This window comes from Oncorhynchus keta, chromosome 28, assembly GCF_023373465.1.
Source record: "Oncorhynchus keta strain PuntledgeMale-10-30-2019 chromosome 28, Oket_V2, whole genome shotgun sequence".
NCBI lineage: Eukaryota > Metazoa > Chordata > Actinopteri > Salmoniformes > Salmonidae > Oncorhynchus > Oncorhynchus keta.
The window spans coordinates 48,088,612-48,107,996 of NC_068448.1; the positions used below are offsets into that span (position 1 = coordinate 48,088,612).

The following is a 19,385-nucleotide window of genomic DNA, read 5'->3' on the forward strand; positions in this document are numbered from 1 at the left end:
AAGGATGTATAGGGAATATGCCATTTGGAATGCATCCAGTGTGTGTGTGTGTGACAATGAGGGGCTTGCTGTGAGACTGAGAGCTATCCCATGGGGCCGTGTGCTGACACAGATCCCCCCCCCCGTGCTGTAATTCTTCCAGGCTGTTGGTTCTCCGTAGGGCCGGGGCGTGGAGGATAAGAGAGGACGAGAGGAGCGGCGGAGTGTGAAAACACAGGGCGGGAGTAATAAAGCACGGTGATCTGTTGGCTTGTTCCTCGAGACTGCAGGTACAGCCATAATGTGTACTTGTCAAAGGCTAATGGGGAAACATATGGGCCTGGCTATGGCTAGGGAGGTTACCTCAGGATTTGTCTCTTTCTAGGTCAAGCACACAGCAGAGGAGTGGCCATTTTCAACAGATATTTTTCATTGCTTCGGTTTAACGGGGAAATCTGGGAATTGGTACGTGACAATCAAAGCGGCAGGGTGTTGTTGTTTGAATCCCAGATTGGCCTTCATTTCAATTAGGAAATTCTTAAAAATCATTGTCATGGGGTGCTTGATCAGCCCGATTGGGGGGAAACAAGCAAAACCATTATTTTCTGTACATCTGTTCACAGAATCTTGAAATGGGAGATTCCTCAGGCTTTTACAAACGAGGCCATACCAGCGCAGGCAATGAAGAGACGAGGCTTCTCACAAGACACACTGGCGGGGGTAACAGAAAGTCGTGAGTGTCGGGAATGTAAAAGAGAAACGCCGACAAGATGCACTCCATAGCACCATCTCCAAGCTCAACGGCAGTCGTGTGAAAAGCGTCCAGCCACGGTATATCCTCATTGCTGTGTTATGTTCCCTCCCTCACCAAACAAAAGCACATGGGGTGTAACACGACTTTCGGGTTCCAGCGTTGCGTTTCAGTCCGCTCTGCTTCGCTCCCACACAGTAGTGTTACCTATCGCATGGTGTTTTGGTCTGTCAATTACTGTCACCCAGTGTGACCACTTACTTCGTCATTTGCTAACACGCATGACTATTTCTACGTCTAAAAATACACTAAAGTGTTCTGTTAGTAAGTGCCGTACTAAAAAAAAGTCACGTCCGACTTATGACTCATTGAACTCGAAACTCTTGTTTGAATGAGCAGGAAATACTTCAGTGGAAGGGAAATGGCAATAACTATTTGGACTTTAATGAACCATGTGTGATAAAGGATGAAAGAAAACCATTACAGCGGTATTTTGGAGACCTTTTGTATTTCATTGACAAGATGTCGTCTCTGGAGTAGAGATCCAAGAGTTTGACTCTACACACACCCACTCACATACAATCCTCGTATACATACGCAGCTGCTAGCTACTAAGTATTCAGACCCCTTGACTTAATTTTGTGACATTACAGCCTTATTCTAAAATGGATTAAATCATTTATTTTTATAGTTAATCTACACACAATACCCCATCGTTTGTTTTGAATTAAAAAAAAAAAACATTTTAGAATAAGGCTGTAATGTAACAAAATGTGGAAGAAGTCAACGGGTCTGAATACTGTCCGAAGGCACTGTATCTACCTACCTCTATCGATCCAGTATCCCTGCACATTGTAAATATGGTGCTGGAATTGACCCTGCACATAGTATGCTTACTTACTTTATCTCGTTCTTCTTTTATATAGTGTGTGTTTTGATTCTACCTTGCTATTTTTTTCTATTCCTTTGTTATTGATTACTGCGTTGTTGGGGTTAGAGGTTGTAAGAACGCCATTTCACTGTGCGTGTGACATTAAATCTTGAACACCAACAGAACTGATAATGTGCATTCACCCGGATATATCCACCTACACAACTCACTGTAAACTCTGTCCAGATCAGTTAAGCACTGTTAATGGGGGTGTAATGTAGGTAGGAACATGCCAGCAAACCATGCCGCGAGACGGATAATGAAAGGGTATCCCGCCGCCCTTACCCTTCCTCTAGTTGAGTGTTGCAACATGGCTGACGTACTCACAGGCCTATTTTTAACTCCCAAATTACTGAGCTACTGTATCTACACGGAACACCACGAAGAAACTTTAAATCAGCCAATTCTATCTCAGTTTCAGGTTCCTTACCTTCCACAAGACTTGAACATTCTGGAATAGAATAGAATACATCCTCCTCGCCTATCTCTTCAAGTCCACCTCTCCCTTCTTCCATTTTATCACCAAACTGGGAGCGAGGAAAACGGGTCGGGAGAAATAGAAAAACAACACAGGCAACTGTTGACTTCCAAATTGCAGACAAGGCTCACGTGAAAAAAGGGCCTAGAGATCCGCCCAGAGCCACAGGGGCGACCAGTAGGGATTTAGAAAACAAACTGCATTCTAGGACACAGGAGGGACAGCAAGCACCTCTTCTCTGCCTCAGGCCAACCACTCACTGACTGCTTATTTGTGTAAGGTTGGGTATGTGTGCATGTGTACGTGAGAGGGAGAGAGAGTTTGCATGTGTGTGCAAGTTGCCTCCTCTCTATAGCCATCTGAAATAGGTTACTGGCATCGTTCAGTTAGAGAGTGGGCCCCAGCCCAACAGGTGTCTGATCCACTCTCTATCACACAAGCACGCACGCGCGCAGACACACACACGGCCCTCTCTGGTCTTTGTCACCACAGTGTTTCTTACATGAGCTGACTCCTACTAAACCATTCCCTCTGATCTCATAGGGAACCTGACAGTGACAGGCTTGTGTCCAAATGGCACCCTAATCCCTTTATAGTGCTCCACTTTCGTCAAAAGAGAGATGTAACCAGGCATGTGTCCTACTTCTGGATTATGGCCAGTTGATACTCATCACACAAGGCTCTCAACTTGTCTTTGCTCAGCTGCTTTTTAAGTGACCGGCTGCCATCATAAGTACAGTCATGAAAATGGTTTTGTAACATATGCCACACATATGCATAACCCAACGACACTGACCTGCTCAAGCAGTACAATAAGGGTCATGGAAGTCAAAAAATAATGAATGTCCATATTTAGATTTGACCATTCTTGACACACACAGGAAATTGTTCAGCGTGAACAACCCAGCAGGGTTGCAGTTCTTGACACAAACCGGTGAGCCTGGCACCTCCTACAATACCCTGTTTAAAGGCACTCTGAATCTTTAGCCTTGCCCAGTCACCCTCTGAATGGCACACATACAAAATGAATGTCTCAATTGTCTCAAGGCTTAAAAATCCTACACTGATTTTGAAGTGGATTTAACAGGTGACATCAATAAGGGATCATGGCTTTTCAGCTGGATTCACCTGGTCAGTCTGTCATGGAAAGAGCAGGTGTTCCTCATGTTCCATAAACTCAGTGTACAGTGAGGAAAAAAAGTTTTTAGTCAGCCACCAATTGTGCAAGTTCTCCCACTTAAAAAGATGAGAGAGGCCTGTACTTTTCATCATAGGTACACTTCAACTATGACAGACAAAATGAGAAAAAGAAATCCAGAAAATCACAATGTAGGATTTATGTGGTATTTATGTGGTATGTCGGTACCTGAACCAGTTCGTTTCTGCTTCTCAAATTCCAGACACTCAACCAACCTGCCCCTCTATACTCTGAACAAACAGCCAGATAGAAAATGACCCAGCAAAAGGTGGCGAATTATACAAACCAATTAGCCAGAATCCCTGTGGTATACATGTACGGTAAGTTGGTACCTACAGTATTACCTAAACCACCCAACCAGTCAATTTCAAACAATGAAAACCTACACTATACTTACTCACTCACTCAACCAAACAGACCCTATTGTGAACACCCAGATGGAAAATGACCATGTACTCTGAGAAAGTCTTCAGAGGTGGCAAAACGGTGTTGAGGTGTCGACAGGCAAGTATCTAAAGAATGTCCTCTCTCCCATTTGCCACTGTTAAGTAAATGATAGACCCGTGCTTTTGTCGTCTCCAGTTGCTCCATGTACATGGTCCCAAATGGCACCATCTACTCCCGATATAGTTTTAAAAAAAATAGTGCACTATATAGGGAACAGGTTGCCATTCGGGACACATCCCGTAGTCATTTATGGAGGAATGTATCAGGCACTACTCCCACTCTTCTGGTATGACTTATCCATTAACATGAAACAAAGAGCTGCTGTGTGCTACAACAGCAGAGCCCACATAGGGCATTACTATGAAGACGACAATCTGTACTCCCCTGATGATATGGGATGCACAATGTCCATTCTTACGAGTTGAAAATGTTGAGCATAAGATCTGGACTATCAGTTGTCGAAACCCAATCCAAAGGTATATGGATGTTTTTTTTGCCTGTACCTTTTGGAAGAACATTCTGTTCAAGACCACCGTCTGACGGACACATCCACATGATCCATATCTCCCTCCCCTGCTTGTCGCAATGGACTCACTCTCTGAGCACATGAAGGTTCTTTGTGATCTCGTCAGTCGCCTAGTTTTAGACCGTCTGATTCCTGCCACGTCCTTCACAAGAACTCATCACAGTGCCTACCTCCTTCCCATGGGCCACTGCCACCCTGCCAGGGTTCTGCCATGCTCTGGACAGGATGGGTAGTGCACGGGAGCGTCCCAAATCGCACCCTATTCCTGATCTCGTGCACTACTTTTGACCAGAGCTTTTGATGGACCCTTTTAAGGGTGCCATTTGAGACAGGCAGTCTGGAGGTCACCTGCCGCGTCTGACAGTGTACAGAGAGGCTGATTTCTACATTGAGAGGAAGCTGATTGCTGATCTGTCCGACAAGGTCTTTTCCATGCTGTTTTTTTTTTAGCTCAATGAAAAGCACCTATTAATGCTCACACAATCTGACACACACACACAGGAAACGTTTGAGCCCTCAACTCTTGGCCCCTGGGTGTATCTGCTTCAGTTTGTGCACGTTCCTGTCGTAAAAAAGATTTCCGTACATGTCGACACTTCCAACTTTCACACACATTCTTGAGTATTTGTAGTAGGGCAATAACTAGGACAAAGTCAAACTAAAACTATAGGGGAGATAGGATATGTAAACATGTAGAATTGTTGTCTCTAGTTTCATTGGCGTTGATCTACTTTATTAACTCTCATTGCAGCATGTACAGTATACACAATCATGGGGGGGGATATTAAAATAGCACCATAATAGGCAACGTACTCAGTCACATATTAATTTTCCAAAATAGTTTAGAAAATAGCTGGAACCTCGTTGGTAAACCTGTCATCCAATCACGTGGGAGCTGACTTTAACTTAGAGTCCTAGACAGACTAACTCACCACTGCTCTGTTGAGATTCGTGAGGGTCCAGGGGTTGGCACCTCCCACTGAGCTCAGTAGAACTGCTATTGGTTCATTCACAGACCAACATCCTCCTTGCCTTCCCCACTCTTAAGACTGAAATGAAAAAAACAATCCTAACTTTAAGAATCGAAGATTAAAACCACTCCTAACTTGAAGACTGAAGTTAAAACCACTCCAAACTTTAAGACTGAAGTTAAAACCAATCCTAACTTTAAGACTGAATCTATAATGCTGTTACAGCACTGTTACAACGTTATGTGAGGCTACTGTACAATGCTCAAGAGCTGATATCGTCCCATGTCATCTCATGGGGCCTCCCTATGCAATCTCCTAAGACATCTTTAATAATCAATGGCGCAAGTACCCAGAACTGTTGGGAGGCCAGATTATTGACATGAATACTATTTCTGCAGATGGCTGTTTCTCCCTGTCCTTAAAATGCCACTTAAAACTGGAGTTGCCTCTATTCCCCCTTGACACCTCTCTGTCTCCCACTTCCTTCCTCCCTCTCTTGCTCTTCCTCTGTCCCCAGTGAGTGTTCATGTGACCCATGTCTTTGGTACCCAGTGGACAGTCTGTGCTCTGCACCCAACAGTGATGGGGGTCTGTATGGCTGTGCCATCTCCCTCTCACTAGCTGTATAATCCCAAACCTCCACCACACAGATAACCACATCTCATCTCCTCTCTGACTGTATCTGCTTCCTCTAGGGCTTTTCATTAAAACGTAGTCTCCACCGCCACAACTCAAACTCCATTTACTCTAGCACCCTATTTCCTAATTATTGCACTACTTACACTAAATACACTGAGTGTACAAAACAATAAGGACACCGGTTATTTCCGTGACATAGACTGACCAGGTGAATCCAGTTGAAAGCTATGATCCCTTATTGATGTCACTTGTTAAATCCACTTCAATCCATGTAGATGAAAGGGAGGAGACGGGTTGAATAAGGATTTCAAGCCTCGAGGCAATTGATACATGGATTGTGCGTGTGTGCCATTCAGAGGGTGAATGGGAAAGACAAGATTTAAGTGTCTTTAAACAGAGTATTGTAGCAGGTGCCAGGCTCATCGGTTTGTGTCCAGAACTGCAACGCTGCTGGGTTTTTCACGCTCAACAGTTTCCCGTGTGTATCAAGAATGGTGCATTACCCAAAGGACATCCAGCCAACTTGACACAACTGTGGGAAGCATTGGAGTCAACATGTGCCAGCAATCCTGTGGAACGCTTTTGACGTCTTGTAGAGTCCATGCACCAACAAATTGAGGCTGTTTTGAGGGCAAAGGCGGGTGTGCTACTCAATATTAGGAAGGTGTTCTTAATGTTTTGTACACTCAGTGTATGTCTACACTCTCAGCCCTTCAATCGAAATGGAAGGCTAAATATGGCAATTGTGCATTAAGATGTCTGAGAGAGAGAACGCAAACCTGACTGACCAGAGTTTCCTGTCTTCAATAAACAGATCTCTATCTGACATGTCTGCCAACCTGGATAGGCCAGGCACCAAAAGAGAGGAACTAGATATGATATGAACCACTGTGATAGCCAGACTGTGTGTGTGTGTGTGTGTGTGTGTGTGTGTGTGTGTGTGTGTGTGTGTGTGTGTGTGTGTGTGTGTGTGTGTGTGTGTGTGTGTGTGTGTGTGTGTGTGTGTGTGTGTGTGTGTGTGTGTGTGTGCAGAGATAAAGAAAAAACAGAAAGAGATAGATACAAGAGTAGTTGAGGAAAAGTGTATAACTCATTTGCCTACACCCACAACTCCTGTCTGTCTGTCTGTCTGTCTGTCTGTCTGTCTGTCTGTCTGTCTGTCTGTCTGTCTGTCTGTCTGTCGCTCCCTCCCTCCCCTCCCTCCCTCCCTCCCTCCCTCCCTCCCTCCCTCCCTCCCTCCCTCCCTCCCTCCCTCCCTCCCTCCCTCCCTCCCTCCCTCCCTCCCTCCCTCCGTCCCTCTCCCCATCCTCCCTGTTCCTGACAAACAGAGAGTCCAAACAGCTCTGATGTTGGCTCTGTCAGTACTAATGAATGCGTCCCGATGGCTTTGTGGAGGAATAGAACCAACCGATAGCTCTCTCTCTGTTATTGCCCAGCTCCACTGAACATCATCAACCCACGGTGCCTGCTGAATGCTGACACAATGTGCTGTTGGAGTACCCAAGAGACATCAGTCAACTCCCCTTCTCCTCCCTTCCTCCTCCTCCCTCCTTCAGTAAACATCCATCCATCATTCCATTTGTGTGTATGCGAGGGTGACTTAACAGGTGACAAATGCACGGTGAGGTTTCCCCTCGGTGCAGAGGATGGATCAGCTTCCCCACCCTCACTCCTAACCTTAACAATTAGTGGTGGGAAATGCTAAACTGACCCAAGATCAGCATCTAGAGGCACTTCACCCTACTCCTGCACATATGAAGTTGACATACACTCCCTTGAACACTGGGCCAGTCCCTGCACATGAACATGTTCTACCACAGGGGGTGCTGTTTGCTACAATCTAATAATACAGTTGGAGTCAATGTAGAAAAATGGGTTAAAACCTGACCAAAATGGGTTAAAACCTGACCAAAATGGGTTAAAACCTGACCAAAATGGGTTAAAACCTCACAAAAGTGGATATAGAGATTGTGTATGTGTGTGTGGAGGGTCTGAAATGGGACAATGTGCTTCTGTTGCTCTTCCTCACTCAGTAATAATCTCAGAACACCTCTTTCGTAAGTCTGAAAACGGGCACACGTGTGCCTGTTATTCTCTCTTCTCAGCCATGGGTGGACTAACTCAACCCAACCCAAACCTTGCCTCAGGCCCTCCCTAACACAGCCCAGTCCAGAGATCTGCTGGTCTCCCTCCCTGCTCACCATCTATCTCTCATCAGACAGGCCCACAGAATCCTGAGGAGAGGAGGAGCAGAAGAGAAGAGAGGAGGAGGAGAAGAGAAGAGAAGAGAGGAGGAGGAGGAGGAGAGGGGCATCGCCTGAGATCAGATGTGACTGGGACATCCTGCCAGGAGAGAGAGAGTGGGGAGCGACTCTCACTCTCTTCCCTTGATTTCCTCCCCGACTCTCCCTCTCCTCCCCTTGCTAGGAGAGTTCTTCCTGGGGCTGTGAGTCACTCAAGGCTGGGCCCCGGCCTCCAGACCTCCAGAGCAACCACTAACATAGCAGAGAAGTTGCCTCACCGGGTGCTACTGTATATGAAATGGATAGTATCCCCTCCTCTGCACGTATCGCTGAGACTGAGCACTATATATGAAGTATCAGAGGAGTGGGATATCTTACCCACTAAATGGACAGATTTCAAGATCATGTCCGTGACTTCCTCCTGCAAATACAATAAGGAGTCGTTATAGTTGAACATCATGGTGGGAGGCTTAAATGTCCAATGCAGCCATTTTTATCTCAATATGAAAACATTTCTGGGTATCAATTAAGTGCCTTACTGTGATTGTTTTCAATTAAAATGGCCGAAAAGAAACAAAAATTGCTTCAAAGCAAGAGCAATTTCTCAAGCAAGACTTCTGCTAGGACTGTATGGGAGTGGTCTGACTGGGGAGGGGAAAACTGAACATTAGCTGTTATTGGCAGAGAGGTTTGGAACTCTCTTTTTTATTGGTCTATTAACTCATTTAATGCCCGGTGATGTCACCAGCCAGGCCAAAACTCCATCCCACCAAAACAACGTTTCAGGCGGTTTTCTCAAACAGCTCTTACATTAACAACCTAATAGTGTGGAAATATATATAAAACATAGAAAAATCACATTTCTGACTGAACTGGGCCTTTAAGACTGTAATAATGAATCCCAAACTAGTCAATAACCGCTTAGAGTACAGGGAACTGCATGCTCACATACTGTATACACCTCTAGAGAACAAACAGAAAGAGAGTGTATGGCATTGATCTGTCTATCAGTCCATCTGAGTGACAGTTGAGACTCGGTGGTTGGACAGTTGAGGAACCTCAGTAGCAGCCTATGATGTCGCCAAATTTAAAATTGAATCCAATGTACTGTATTCCTTGTCCCCGCTGATGCCTGACAAGTAATGCTAGCCTAATATCCCCAGAGAAGCCAATCATTTAGTGAGATCGTGGACCTAAAACAATTCACTACCAAGCCGCCAAGTAGACCCCCTGAGGTCCACTGAGGCTGAGCCAGAACTATTAAGTCAACAATCATAACATTCTAAAAAGGTTTTGTATAGCAGACGAGTTTGTTCTTGGTGATAACATACCTCTTATCTTTTTGGCAGGAGGCGCATGATTACACCCCCCCTCCTTTCTCTCTCTCTAGACTGGATCAGCTGTCCACATAAGAATAAACTCGTGCCAAAGACAGGGAAAAGAGAAAGGTAGAGAGAGAGCGAGAGAGAGAGAGAGAGACTCACAAAGAGACAATAACTTGTCTAATCTATACAGCTGTGGTAGGTGGTGCACATAGTTTATGCAGCTCCCATACTGGTTCTGTTTTAGTGTGTCTTTTAATATGACGGTCCTTGCAGTCAAGTTTATTTAAAAGTGAGTGTGCTGCAATTGGCTCTCTCCATAGTGATGAGCAGCTTAAGGGCCCTGACTTGCCAGCCAGCCAGCCAGTCAATCACACATTCATTACTTATTTTTCTTTCCTGCACCACCTGCCTCTCTCCTCTCTGACTCTCTCTCCATCTTTCTTTTCCCTCCCTCCCTCCCTCCCTCCCCCCTCCCTCCCTCCCTCCCTCCCCCCCCTCCCTCCCTCCCTCCCTCCCTCCCTCCCTCCCTCCCTCCCTCCCCCTCCCTCCCTCCCTCCCTCCCTCCCTCCCTCCCTCCCTCCCTCCCTCCCTCCCTCCCTCCCCCTCCCTCCCTCCCTCCCTCCCTCCCTCCCACACTCCCTCCCTCCCTCCCTCCCTCCCTCCCTCCCTCACTCCCTCCCTCCCACATCCTCTATCACCCTCCATCTCTCCCTTGCCTCTGGACATGCCAGGCTAAACTTCGCTGGCCACAGACCTCATTTGCAACCCCAGGTTCATCTGTAACCCCACAGGTCCAGCAGTGCAGTGCAAATATGAAATAAATGATACAAATCGATGTGGAACTTCCTAGGGGTTTAACTGCGCTTCCTCCAGTTGCGTCCTCCAGGCCGTCATAGTACTATCTTTCCTGTCTGTCTCTTTCTCTCTCAAGAACATTTGAGAACTACCAAAGTGCACTTAAACTGCGATTTGCATTACGTATCCCAGTTATCTTCTGGGCAGTCCATGATATAAACACAGAGGATTGTTGGCACCGTTATCTAGCTAGGTGTGTTGACATGAGGACTAGTTGAGTTGATAAATTATGCAGGTGGCAGAGCGTTGTGAAATACTCCGTGGTGGAGCAACTTGCACTGAGAACACTGGAGCGTCTGTCTCAATGTGTATCTGTGAAACATGCTGTGTGTGTGTGTGTGTGTGTGTGTGTGTGTGTGTGTGTGTGTGTGTGTGTGTGTGTGTGTGTGTGTGTGTGTGTGTGTGTGTGTGTGTGTGTGTGTGTGTGTGTGTGTGTGTGTGTGTGTGTGTGTGTGTGTGTGTGTGTGTGTGTGTGTGTGTGTATACATGGGAGGAAAGGAGGGATTCCTGAGCACCAGCTAGACTATTCAAACATGGACGGAGGAAGGTCTGTAAATGCAACCCAGTTAACACATTAGACTTCCTGGATAAGTAAAGGTAAATACAATTCAAATAATTCCCCAACTACCAAAGCAATGATTCGAAATGGGATTCAGAATTGTGAAGCAAGGGCGTTAGTAAGTTGAAGGTTCTTCATATGTTTGGACATGTATCCGGAGTAAATCCCAGTCCTGCAGAGACATTGTTCTGTAGCTTGGGGGTGAAAGTCTCCACCAACAACAGCCTTGAGGTCAGAGAAACGAACCAGGTGGCAGAGCATTATGAAATACCCTGTGGTGGAACAACACATGAAGAACCCTAGCTTCTGTCTCACTGTTTACTTGTGAAACCTGCTGGGTGTGTGTGTGTGTGTGTGTGTGTGTGTGTGTGTGTGTGTGTGTGTGTGTGTGTGTGTGTGTGTGTGTGTGTGTGTGTGTGTGTGTGTGTGTGTGTGTGTGTGTGTGTGTGTGTGTGTGTGTGTGTGCGTGTGTGTGCCTGTGTGTGTGCGTGTGTGTGTGTGTGTGTGTGTGCGTGTGCGTGCCTGTGTGTGTGCGTGTGCGTGCCTGTGTGTGTGTGCATGACTGCGTGTGACTGCACCCAGGCATGGGTTGTAATTGAGGAGTAAGGGGTTGGTGGTGTGTTTGGTGGCAGGCTGCCCATCTCTAGTGAGAGTGATGGAGTGAAGGAGAGACGGAGGGATTCCTGAGCACTGGCCAGACTGTTCAAACATGTTAGTACGTTACATTCCCCAACCATCAATAGACATGGGCTTAAAAAACAAGGGCGTTATTAGGTTGAAAGTTCTGCATATGTATGGGCATGCATACTGAGTGAATCCCCCTCCTGCAGTGACATTGTTCTGTAGCTTGGGGGTGAAAGTCTCCATCAACAACAGCCTTGAGGTCAGAGAAACGAACCACACCTTGAATTGCTTCCCAAGTTTACACAGCAAGCGTGGGTGAGCTACAGTCACAAAACTGGTGTCACTTCTAAAACCCAAAGGTGGCCCATGCAATAACAGTTTACCAACACGAAACAGAAACAAGTCCCACTCCCATATAAAACCTCCATGTAAGTGATAGAGGAGGTCTAATGGTGAAGGGAATAAGTAGCTTTGTTCCCACCAGAGAGGGAAAGAGTCACCACAGACTTTAACTGGATCACCAGAGCGGAGCCAGAGGCTTTGTCCCAAATTACACCCTAGTCCCTGTTTAGTGCACTACCTTTATTCCATTAAATAGGGAATATGGTGCCATTTGGGATGAAGACAGAATCCACAGTCAAGCAGGAATGAGATCATGTGATGTATGGCGGGAGAGGACTGAGACGAAGTGAATGGCTCAGTGGCTGGCTCTGTCTAACCACACTGCTGCAGTGTCAATTACTGATGTTACTCTGCCTGGCTGTAATAGTTACTCCTGTGTGGGTAGCGCCCCCCAGTGTTAGGGACATAGGAGTGTCAGAGAGAGACTTTCTATAAATGTTCTGAACAATTTAAAATAAAGGCTACCTTATTGTAAAGTGTTACATAAACATTTCATATTGTGACCCATCGACATCTTTCAGAGTTTTCTTGTGATCCACAATGTTGTCTAGGCTCAAGCCACAACAAAATAATTCAAGCCCCCATTAGGGAAATGCTGCTTCAAAACATAGCTAGAAGACTACCTCAGCTCTTCGTGAAGTTGGTCTGTTTAAATGACATTGTCACCCTTGAACGCAGCTTATTTACACTATTTTCTACGTTGTCGAATACTAGTGAAGACATCAAAGTGTGAAATAACACATATGGAATCATGTAGTAACCCAAAAAGTGTTGAACAAATCAAAATATATTTTTGTATCTGAGATTCTTCAAAGTAGCCACCCTTTTCCTTGATGAAAGCTTTGCACACTCTGGCAAAAATAAAGAAAAACCCTTGAATGAGTAGGTGTGTCCCACATTTTGACTGGTACTGTAAATGCTCCCATAATCAGAAAGAATGAATGGAGTAATGAATGAAATTCATTGAGGGGAGGAGTCTGTATTTCACAGTATTTTAATTTAATTACAGGGGATTGGTGCAAGCAGGTCAGCTGACAGTATATTAATTCATATTTGTTGTTTTATATCACTTGCACTTGAAGAGGCCTTACTAAAGGCTTTCAAACTGGCAGCAACTACAGGGCAAAACAGACCAAAAGCAATTGGTACAGCATTCTCACTCACAGGTGCAACAAATATAGCCTCTTACAAAGCACAACAGTAATATCATGAACCCACTAGTGGTCAAAAGGTTTTTGGCGCTCCAAAGATATGGTGCGGTACTGTACTCTGTGGGGTGGAAAAACAGCAATTTTCCCACAATGTACCATCATTTACAGTATGCTGTAGTAAAGTGTTTCAGAGTTTTGTTTTACAGTTGATAATACCTCAAATTACCATATAAATGACAGTTTTTCGTAACAGTGTAGGAATAGTCTTGAACATATAATAAAGACCCAAACCAAACAAGGTAAAGTTAAGACCTGTTAGGTTGTGAGGAACAACAGACTGCTTTGAGAGAGAGAGAGAGAGAGAGAGAGAGAGAGAGAGAGAGAGAGAGAGAGAGAGAGAGAGAGAGAGAGAGAGAGAGAGAGAGAGAGAGAGAGAGAGAGAGAGAGAGAGAGAGAGAGAGAGAGAGAGAGAGAGAGAGAGAGAGAGAGAGAGAGAGAGAGAGTATGGGTGATATGGGTGATTCTAACTGTTTCAGAACTCTGGGAACAGTGGCTAGCGGACCTCACGAGATAGGGGCAATCTGATTTGCTCCTGATGACATCATTCAATCACAGGCCCCATCCCAGTTGTGCGATGTCATCAGTACTGAGGTATGTTAGTGATGTAATGATGGGAGGGCCGTCACACCACGGACAGTGGGGCTGAGCAGAAGCACCCCTCTTCCCCTCTCCTCTCTCTATCTCTCTCTCTCTCTCTCATTTCTCTTCCAGACTCTTCTCCTAAAACTCTTTTCCCAGCTCATTGGGTGTTTATTAGTCCTTAAAAATGCAGGACTCAAACTGTACCATTTATCCTCCGGCATATCTCCTCTCATGCCCAGAGAAGGGTGACACAGCAGGGGTGTCAAATCGGTTAAGCCCCCTTCCTGTCCATCTCTTATGGAGGTTTAATTAAAATATGGTTCACAGATCCTCAGTCTCTCCCGCAGGCTGAGGCAGGGAAGAGGAAACCATGGTAACCACAAAGGCTATGCTGCTGATTATGTCCCAAGATCAGCTCTCTGGCCTCTACCTCACAGGGCTACAGCAAACAGACACGACACGCTTCACACATGCACACACACACACACACACACACACACACACACACACACACACACACACACACACACACACACACACACACACACACACACACACACACACACACACACACACACACACACACACACACACACACACACACATAGTGTGGCCTTCTGAGTAGAGACTCTGGGCAGTGGGCGCTAAGCACTTGTATTTCATTCCATTTGAATTTATTTATTGGAGGATGGACAAGCATATCCGATTTTTAATCACACACTTGGTGTGTGGTGTGTGTCTGTGTGTGTGCACGTGTGGGCAACACGTGCATGCATGTGTATGCACCCGGTATATGTGTATGCACCCGGTATGTGTGCACGTGGTGTGATTGTGTGTGTGTGCATGTGTGTATGTGTGTGCGTGGCCAGGGAGGACAGCCTAAGCTCAAGTGGATTAGTGTAGAAATTCTGGCCCTAATCAACGAGCGCCAACAGCAGAGTCCAGATTACTGGCCCATAGATAATACTAAATGACCACATACAGTGAGCTCTAAAAGTATTGGGACAGTGACACATTTTTGTTTTGGCATTGTACTCTTGATTTAATATGATACAATGATGATGAGGTTAAAGTGCAGACTGACAGCTTTAATTTGATCCATATCGGGTGAACCATTTAGAAATTGCAACATTTTTTGTACATAGTCCCGCCATTTTAGTGAACCAAAAGTATTGGGACAAATTCACTTATACAGTGGCTTGCGAAATTATTCACCCCTTTGGCATTTTTTGTATTTAGTTCCCTTACAACCTGGAATTAAAATATATTTTTTTGTATCATTTGATTTACACAACATGCCTACCACTTTGAAGATGCAAAATATTTTTTGTGTGTGAAACAAACAAGAAATAAGACAAAAAAGCTGAAAACTTGAGCGATGAAAAACTATTCACCCCCCCAAAATCAATACTTTGTAGAGCCACCTTTTGCAGCAATTACAGCTATCTGCAAGTCTCTTGGGGCATGTACCTATAAGCTTGGTACATCTAGCCACTGGGATTTTTGCCCATTCTTCAAGGCAAAACTGCTCTAGCTCATTCAAGTTGGATGGGTTCCACTGGTGTACAGCAATCTTTAAGTCATACCACAAATTCTCAATTGGATTGAGGTCTGGGCTTTGACTAGGCCATTGCAAGACATTTAAATGTTTCACCTTAAAGCACTAGAGTGTTGCTTTAGCAGTATGCTTAGGGTCATTGCTCTGCTGGAAGGTGAACCTCTGTCCCAGTCTCAAATCTCTGGAAGACTGAAACAGGTTTCCCTCAAGAATTTCCCTGTATTTAGCTCCACCCATCATTCCTTCAATTCTGACCAGTTTCCCAGTCCCTGCCGATGAAAAACATCCCCACAGCATGATGCTGCCACCACCATGCTTCACGGTGGGGATGGTATTCTCGTGGTGATGAGAGGTGTTGGGTTTGCACCAGACATAGCATTTTCCTTGATGGACAAAAAGCTACATTTTAGTCTCATCTGACCAGAGTACCTTCTTCCATATGTTTCAGGAGTCTCCCACATGCCTTTTGTCGAACACCAAATGTGTTTGCTTATTTTTTTCTCTAAGCAATGGCTTTTTCTGGCCACTCTTCTGTAAAGCCCAGCTCTGTGGAGTGTACGGCTTAAAGTGGTCCTATGGACAGATTCTCCACTGTGGAACTTTGCAACTCCTTCAGGGTTATCTTTAGTCTCTTTGTTGCCTCTCTGATTAATGCCCTCTTTGCCTGGTCCGTGAGTTTTGGTGGGCTGCCTTCTCTTGGCAGGTTTGTTGTGGTGGATTTAATGGTGCTCTGTGGGATGTTCAACGTTTCGGATATTTTTTTATAACCCAACCCTGATCTGTAATTCTCCACAACTTTGTCCCTGACCTGTTTGGGGAGCTCCTTAGTCTTCATGGTGCCGCTTGCTTAGGGGTGTTGCAGACTCGGGGGGCCTTTCAGAACAGGTGTATATATACTGAGATTATGTGACAGATCATGAGACACTTGAAGGTAATTGGTTGCACCAGATCTTATTTAGGGTCTCCGTAGCAAAGGGGGTGAATACATATGCACGCACCACTTTTCCATAATTAATTTATCATTTTTTCATTTCACTTCACCTATTTGGACTATTTTGTGTATGTCCATTCCATGAACTCCAAATAAAAATCTATTTAAATTACAGGTTGTAATGCAACAAAATTGGAAAAACAACAAGGGGGATGAATACTTTTGCAAGGCACTGTATGTGCATGAAAGTAGTGAAAAGTTTAGTATTTGGTCCCATATTCATAGCACGCAACGACTACATCAAGCATATGACTCTACAAACCTGTTGGATGCATTCGCTGTTTGTTTTGGTTTGGGTTTCAGAATATTTAGTTCCCAATAGAAATGAATGGTAAATAATGTTTTGCGTCATTTTGGTGTCACTTTTATTGTAAATAAGAAACACTTCTAAATTTAATGTGGATGCTACCATGGTTACGGATAGTCCTAAATGAATCTCAAATCATTTTGAGTGAGAAAGTTACAGATGCACAAATATCATACCCTTCACACATGATCTCCTCTCACCATTACAATAACAGCGGAGGTTAGCATTTATGTGGCAGCATGATATTTATGCCTATACACTTTATCCATGGTCTGAATGGTACTTATTACATACATAGGCAAGCTTTTCTCAACTCCACCATGTACTGTACATCACATCAAAGGAGTTGAGCGGAGACGACTGCGGGTTGAGATGACCGTGGGTGGACTGAACCTCCGACTAACAATCGATAGTCTCTGTCAATCGAACCCTTACCGTGTACCTGTGTGTGTCCTCTGTAGCTGCGTGCCTTTCTTTGTTTGCTGAAATCCATACTTTTTAATAAAACTTCTGTCAAGTACAACCACCGACTGTTTCCTCGTATCAACTGACAGCGGTTCGATGCAGTTGGAGGTACACTCAGCCTTCAGTCGTTGCAATGCCAACTCTACCGAGGTGTACATATTGTGGAGTGGAGAAACCCAGCTAACATGGACACTGTCAAACAAAACACACCATGTTATGCAATCTCACACAGCAGCTATAGGTTGAATGTTACAAAGAGTGTACCAAACATTAGGGACACCTTCCTAATATTAATTTACACCTTCCCCTTTTTTGCCCTCAGAACAGCCTGAAATCGTCCGGGCATGGACTCCACAAGGCGTCGAAAGCATTCGACAGTGATGCTGCACCATGTTGACTCCAATGCTTCCCACAGTTGTGTCAAGTTGGCCGGATGTCCTTTGGGAGGTGGACCATTCTTGATACACACAGGAAACTGTTGAGTGTGGAAAGCCCAGCAGCGTTGTAGTTCTCAACACCTGGCACCTACTACCATACCCCGTTCAAAGGCACTTCAATCTTTTGTCTTGCCGAATCACACTCTGAATGACCGACATACATAATCCATATCTCAATCGTCTCAAGGCTTAAAAAACCTTCTTTAACCTGTCTCCTCTCCTTCATCTACACTGATTGAAGTGGATTTAACAAGTGATCATAGCATTCACCTCATGTCATGGAAAGAGCCGTTTGTACACTCAGTATATTTCTCATCTCATATCCCCCACAACACTTCTCAACACACATAACACACATAACACTACGTGTGGCTGGCCCCAGCAGGAATTCAACCCACAGTCCTGGCATTGCAAGCACCATGCTCTACCAACTGAGCCACACGGGACCATTTTGACTATACTGAATGATACGCAGTTATATTGAGTCCATCTAACTGGGGCTCATCAATACTCAGAGGAAGACACCCATCCATTATGGTTGCAGACAGTCTCTATAAATGTAGATAAAGAAAGTGGCCATAATTAAACTCATTAAGAGCTCTCCATCATGATCACCATGCTGACAAAAGGTTCATCCCAAATGGCACCCTATTCCCTACATGTATGGCATCTAGTAACATTTTGGCATGCAGTGTCTAAGTCCATCAAAGCAGAGATGCCGGCCCATGGCTGCCATCCATATGTCCGTGGCTAATAGATATTCAGTGCCCACTGGTTAAAAACAAGAGTTCATTTCAAACTGACTGAGGTTAATACTGATTCCTAACTTCACTTATGTTAGAATCGAATGGTAATCCAAGATGGCGTAGCAGTCAGACGTCTTGTCGTGTCGTGTCCCTTATATCTATCGTTTTTTTTCCCGTTTTTCTTTTTCCCGCATATCTTTTAAAACGTTTTGCTAAACCTCAACTTCTAAATACTCTCCTGCAACCCACCTCACCCAATGTAGCTATTTCTTCTAAAGTATTTATATTTACTTTGGATCCGGAACCCTCAACTGTAGCTAGCCAGCTAACAACCAGCTATCAGTCAGCAAACCATTGCTAGCGGTCTTCATACTCGGCCTTGTCTCAGGATGGTAAGTTGGTGGTTGAAGATATCCCTCTAGTGGTGTGGGGGATGTGCTTTGGCAAAGTGGGTGGGGTTATATCCTTCCTGTTTGGCCCTGTCCGGGGTGTCCCGGATGGGGCCACAGTGTCTCCTGACCCCTCCTGTCTCAGCCTCCAGTATTTATGCTGCAGTAGTTTATGTGTCGGGGGCTAGGGTCAGTTTGTTATATCAGAACTTCTCCTGTCCTATTCGGTGTCCTGTGAATCTAAGTGTGCGTTCTCTAATTCTCTCCTTCTCTCTTTCTTTCTCTCTCTCGGAGGACCTGAGCCCTAGGACCATGTCCCAGGACTACCTGACATGAGGACTCCTTGCTGTCCCCAGTCCACCTGGCCATGCTCCTGCTCCAGTTTCAACTGACCTGAGCCCTAGGACCGTGCCCCAGGACTACCTGACATGAAGGCTCCTTGCTGTCCCCAGTCCACCTGACTGTGCTGCTGCTCCAGTTTCAACTGTTCTGCCTTATTATTATTGACCATGCTGGTCATTTATGAACATTTGAACATCTTGGTCATGTTCTGTTATAATCTCTACCCGGCACAGCCAGAAGAGGCTGGCCACCCCACATAGCCCGGTTTCTCTAGGTTTCTTCCTAGGTTTTGGCCTTTCTAGGGAGTTTTTCCTAGCCACCGTGCTTTTACACCTGCATTGTTTGCTGTTTGGGGTTTTAGGCTGGGTTTCTGTACAGCACTTTGAGATATCAGCTGATGTACGAAGGGCTATATAAATAAATTTGATT

The 19,385-nt window shown here is 45.1% G+C and overlaps 1 protein-coding gene and 1 long non-coding RNA gene across 15 annotated transcripts in view; one reads left to right on the forward strand and one right to left on the reverse strand.

Annotated features, from left to right (window-relative positions):
* The window catches only part of LOC118361142 (sickle tail protein homolog), a 241,670-nt gene that overhangs the window by 78,925 nt on the left and 143,360 nt on the right, over positions 1-19,385 (reverse strand). The window contains exon 1 of one of the 13 annotated variants that reach the window (XM_052483206.1): positions 4,288-4,386. The exons of 11 other annotated variants lie outside the window; for them this stretch is intronic. In XM_052483206.1, coding sequence (XP_052339166.1) covers positions 4,288-4,339 — 52 coding nt within the window. In that variant the 5' untranslated portion in view covers positions 4,340-4,386. Of the gene's footprint in view, positions 1-2,091; positions 2,495-4,287; positions 4,387-19,385 lie in introns of those variants that run through there. One more of the 13 variants, XM_052483204.1, reaches the window with a different exon arrangement.
* On the forward strand, positions 134-2,215 carry LOC118361517 (uncharacterized). 2 transcript variants are annotated; one of them, XR_008083500.1, is made up of 4 exons: positions 134-269; positions 365-444; positions 603-810; positions 2,077-2,215. It is a non-coding gene; the product is annotated as an uncharacterized LOC118361517 (long non-coding RNA). The 2 variants fall into 2 exon arrangements; XR_004821008.2 differs by lacking the exon at positions 2,077-2,215 and having other exon boundaries at positions 603-1,342.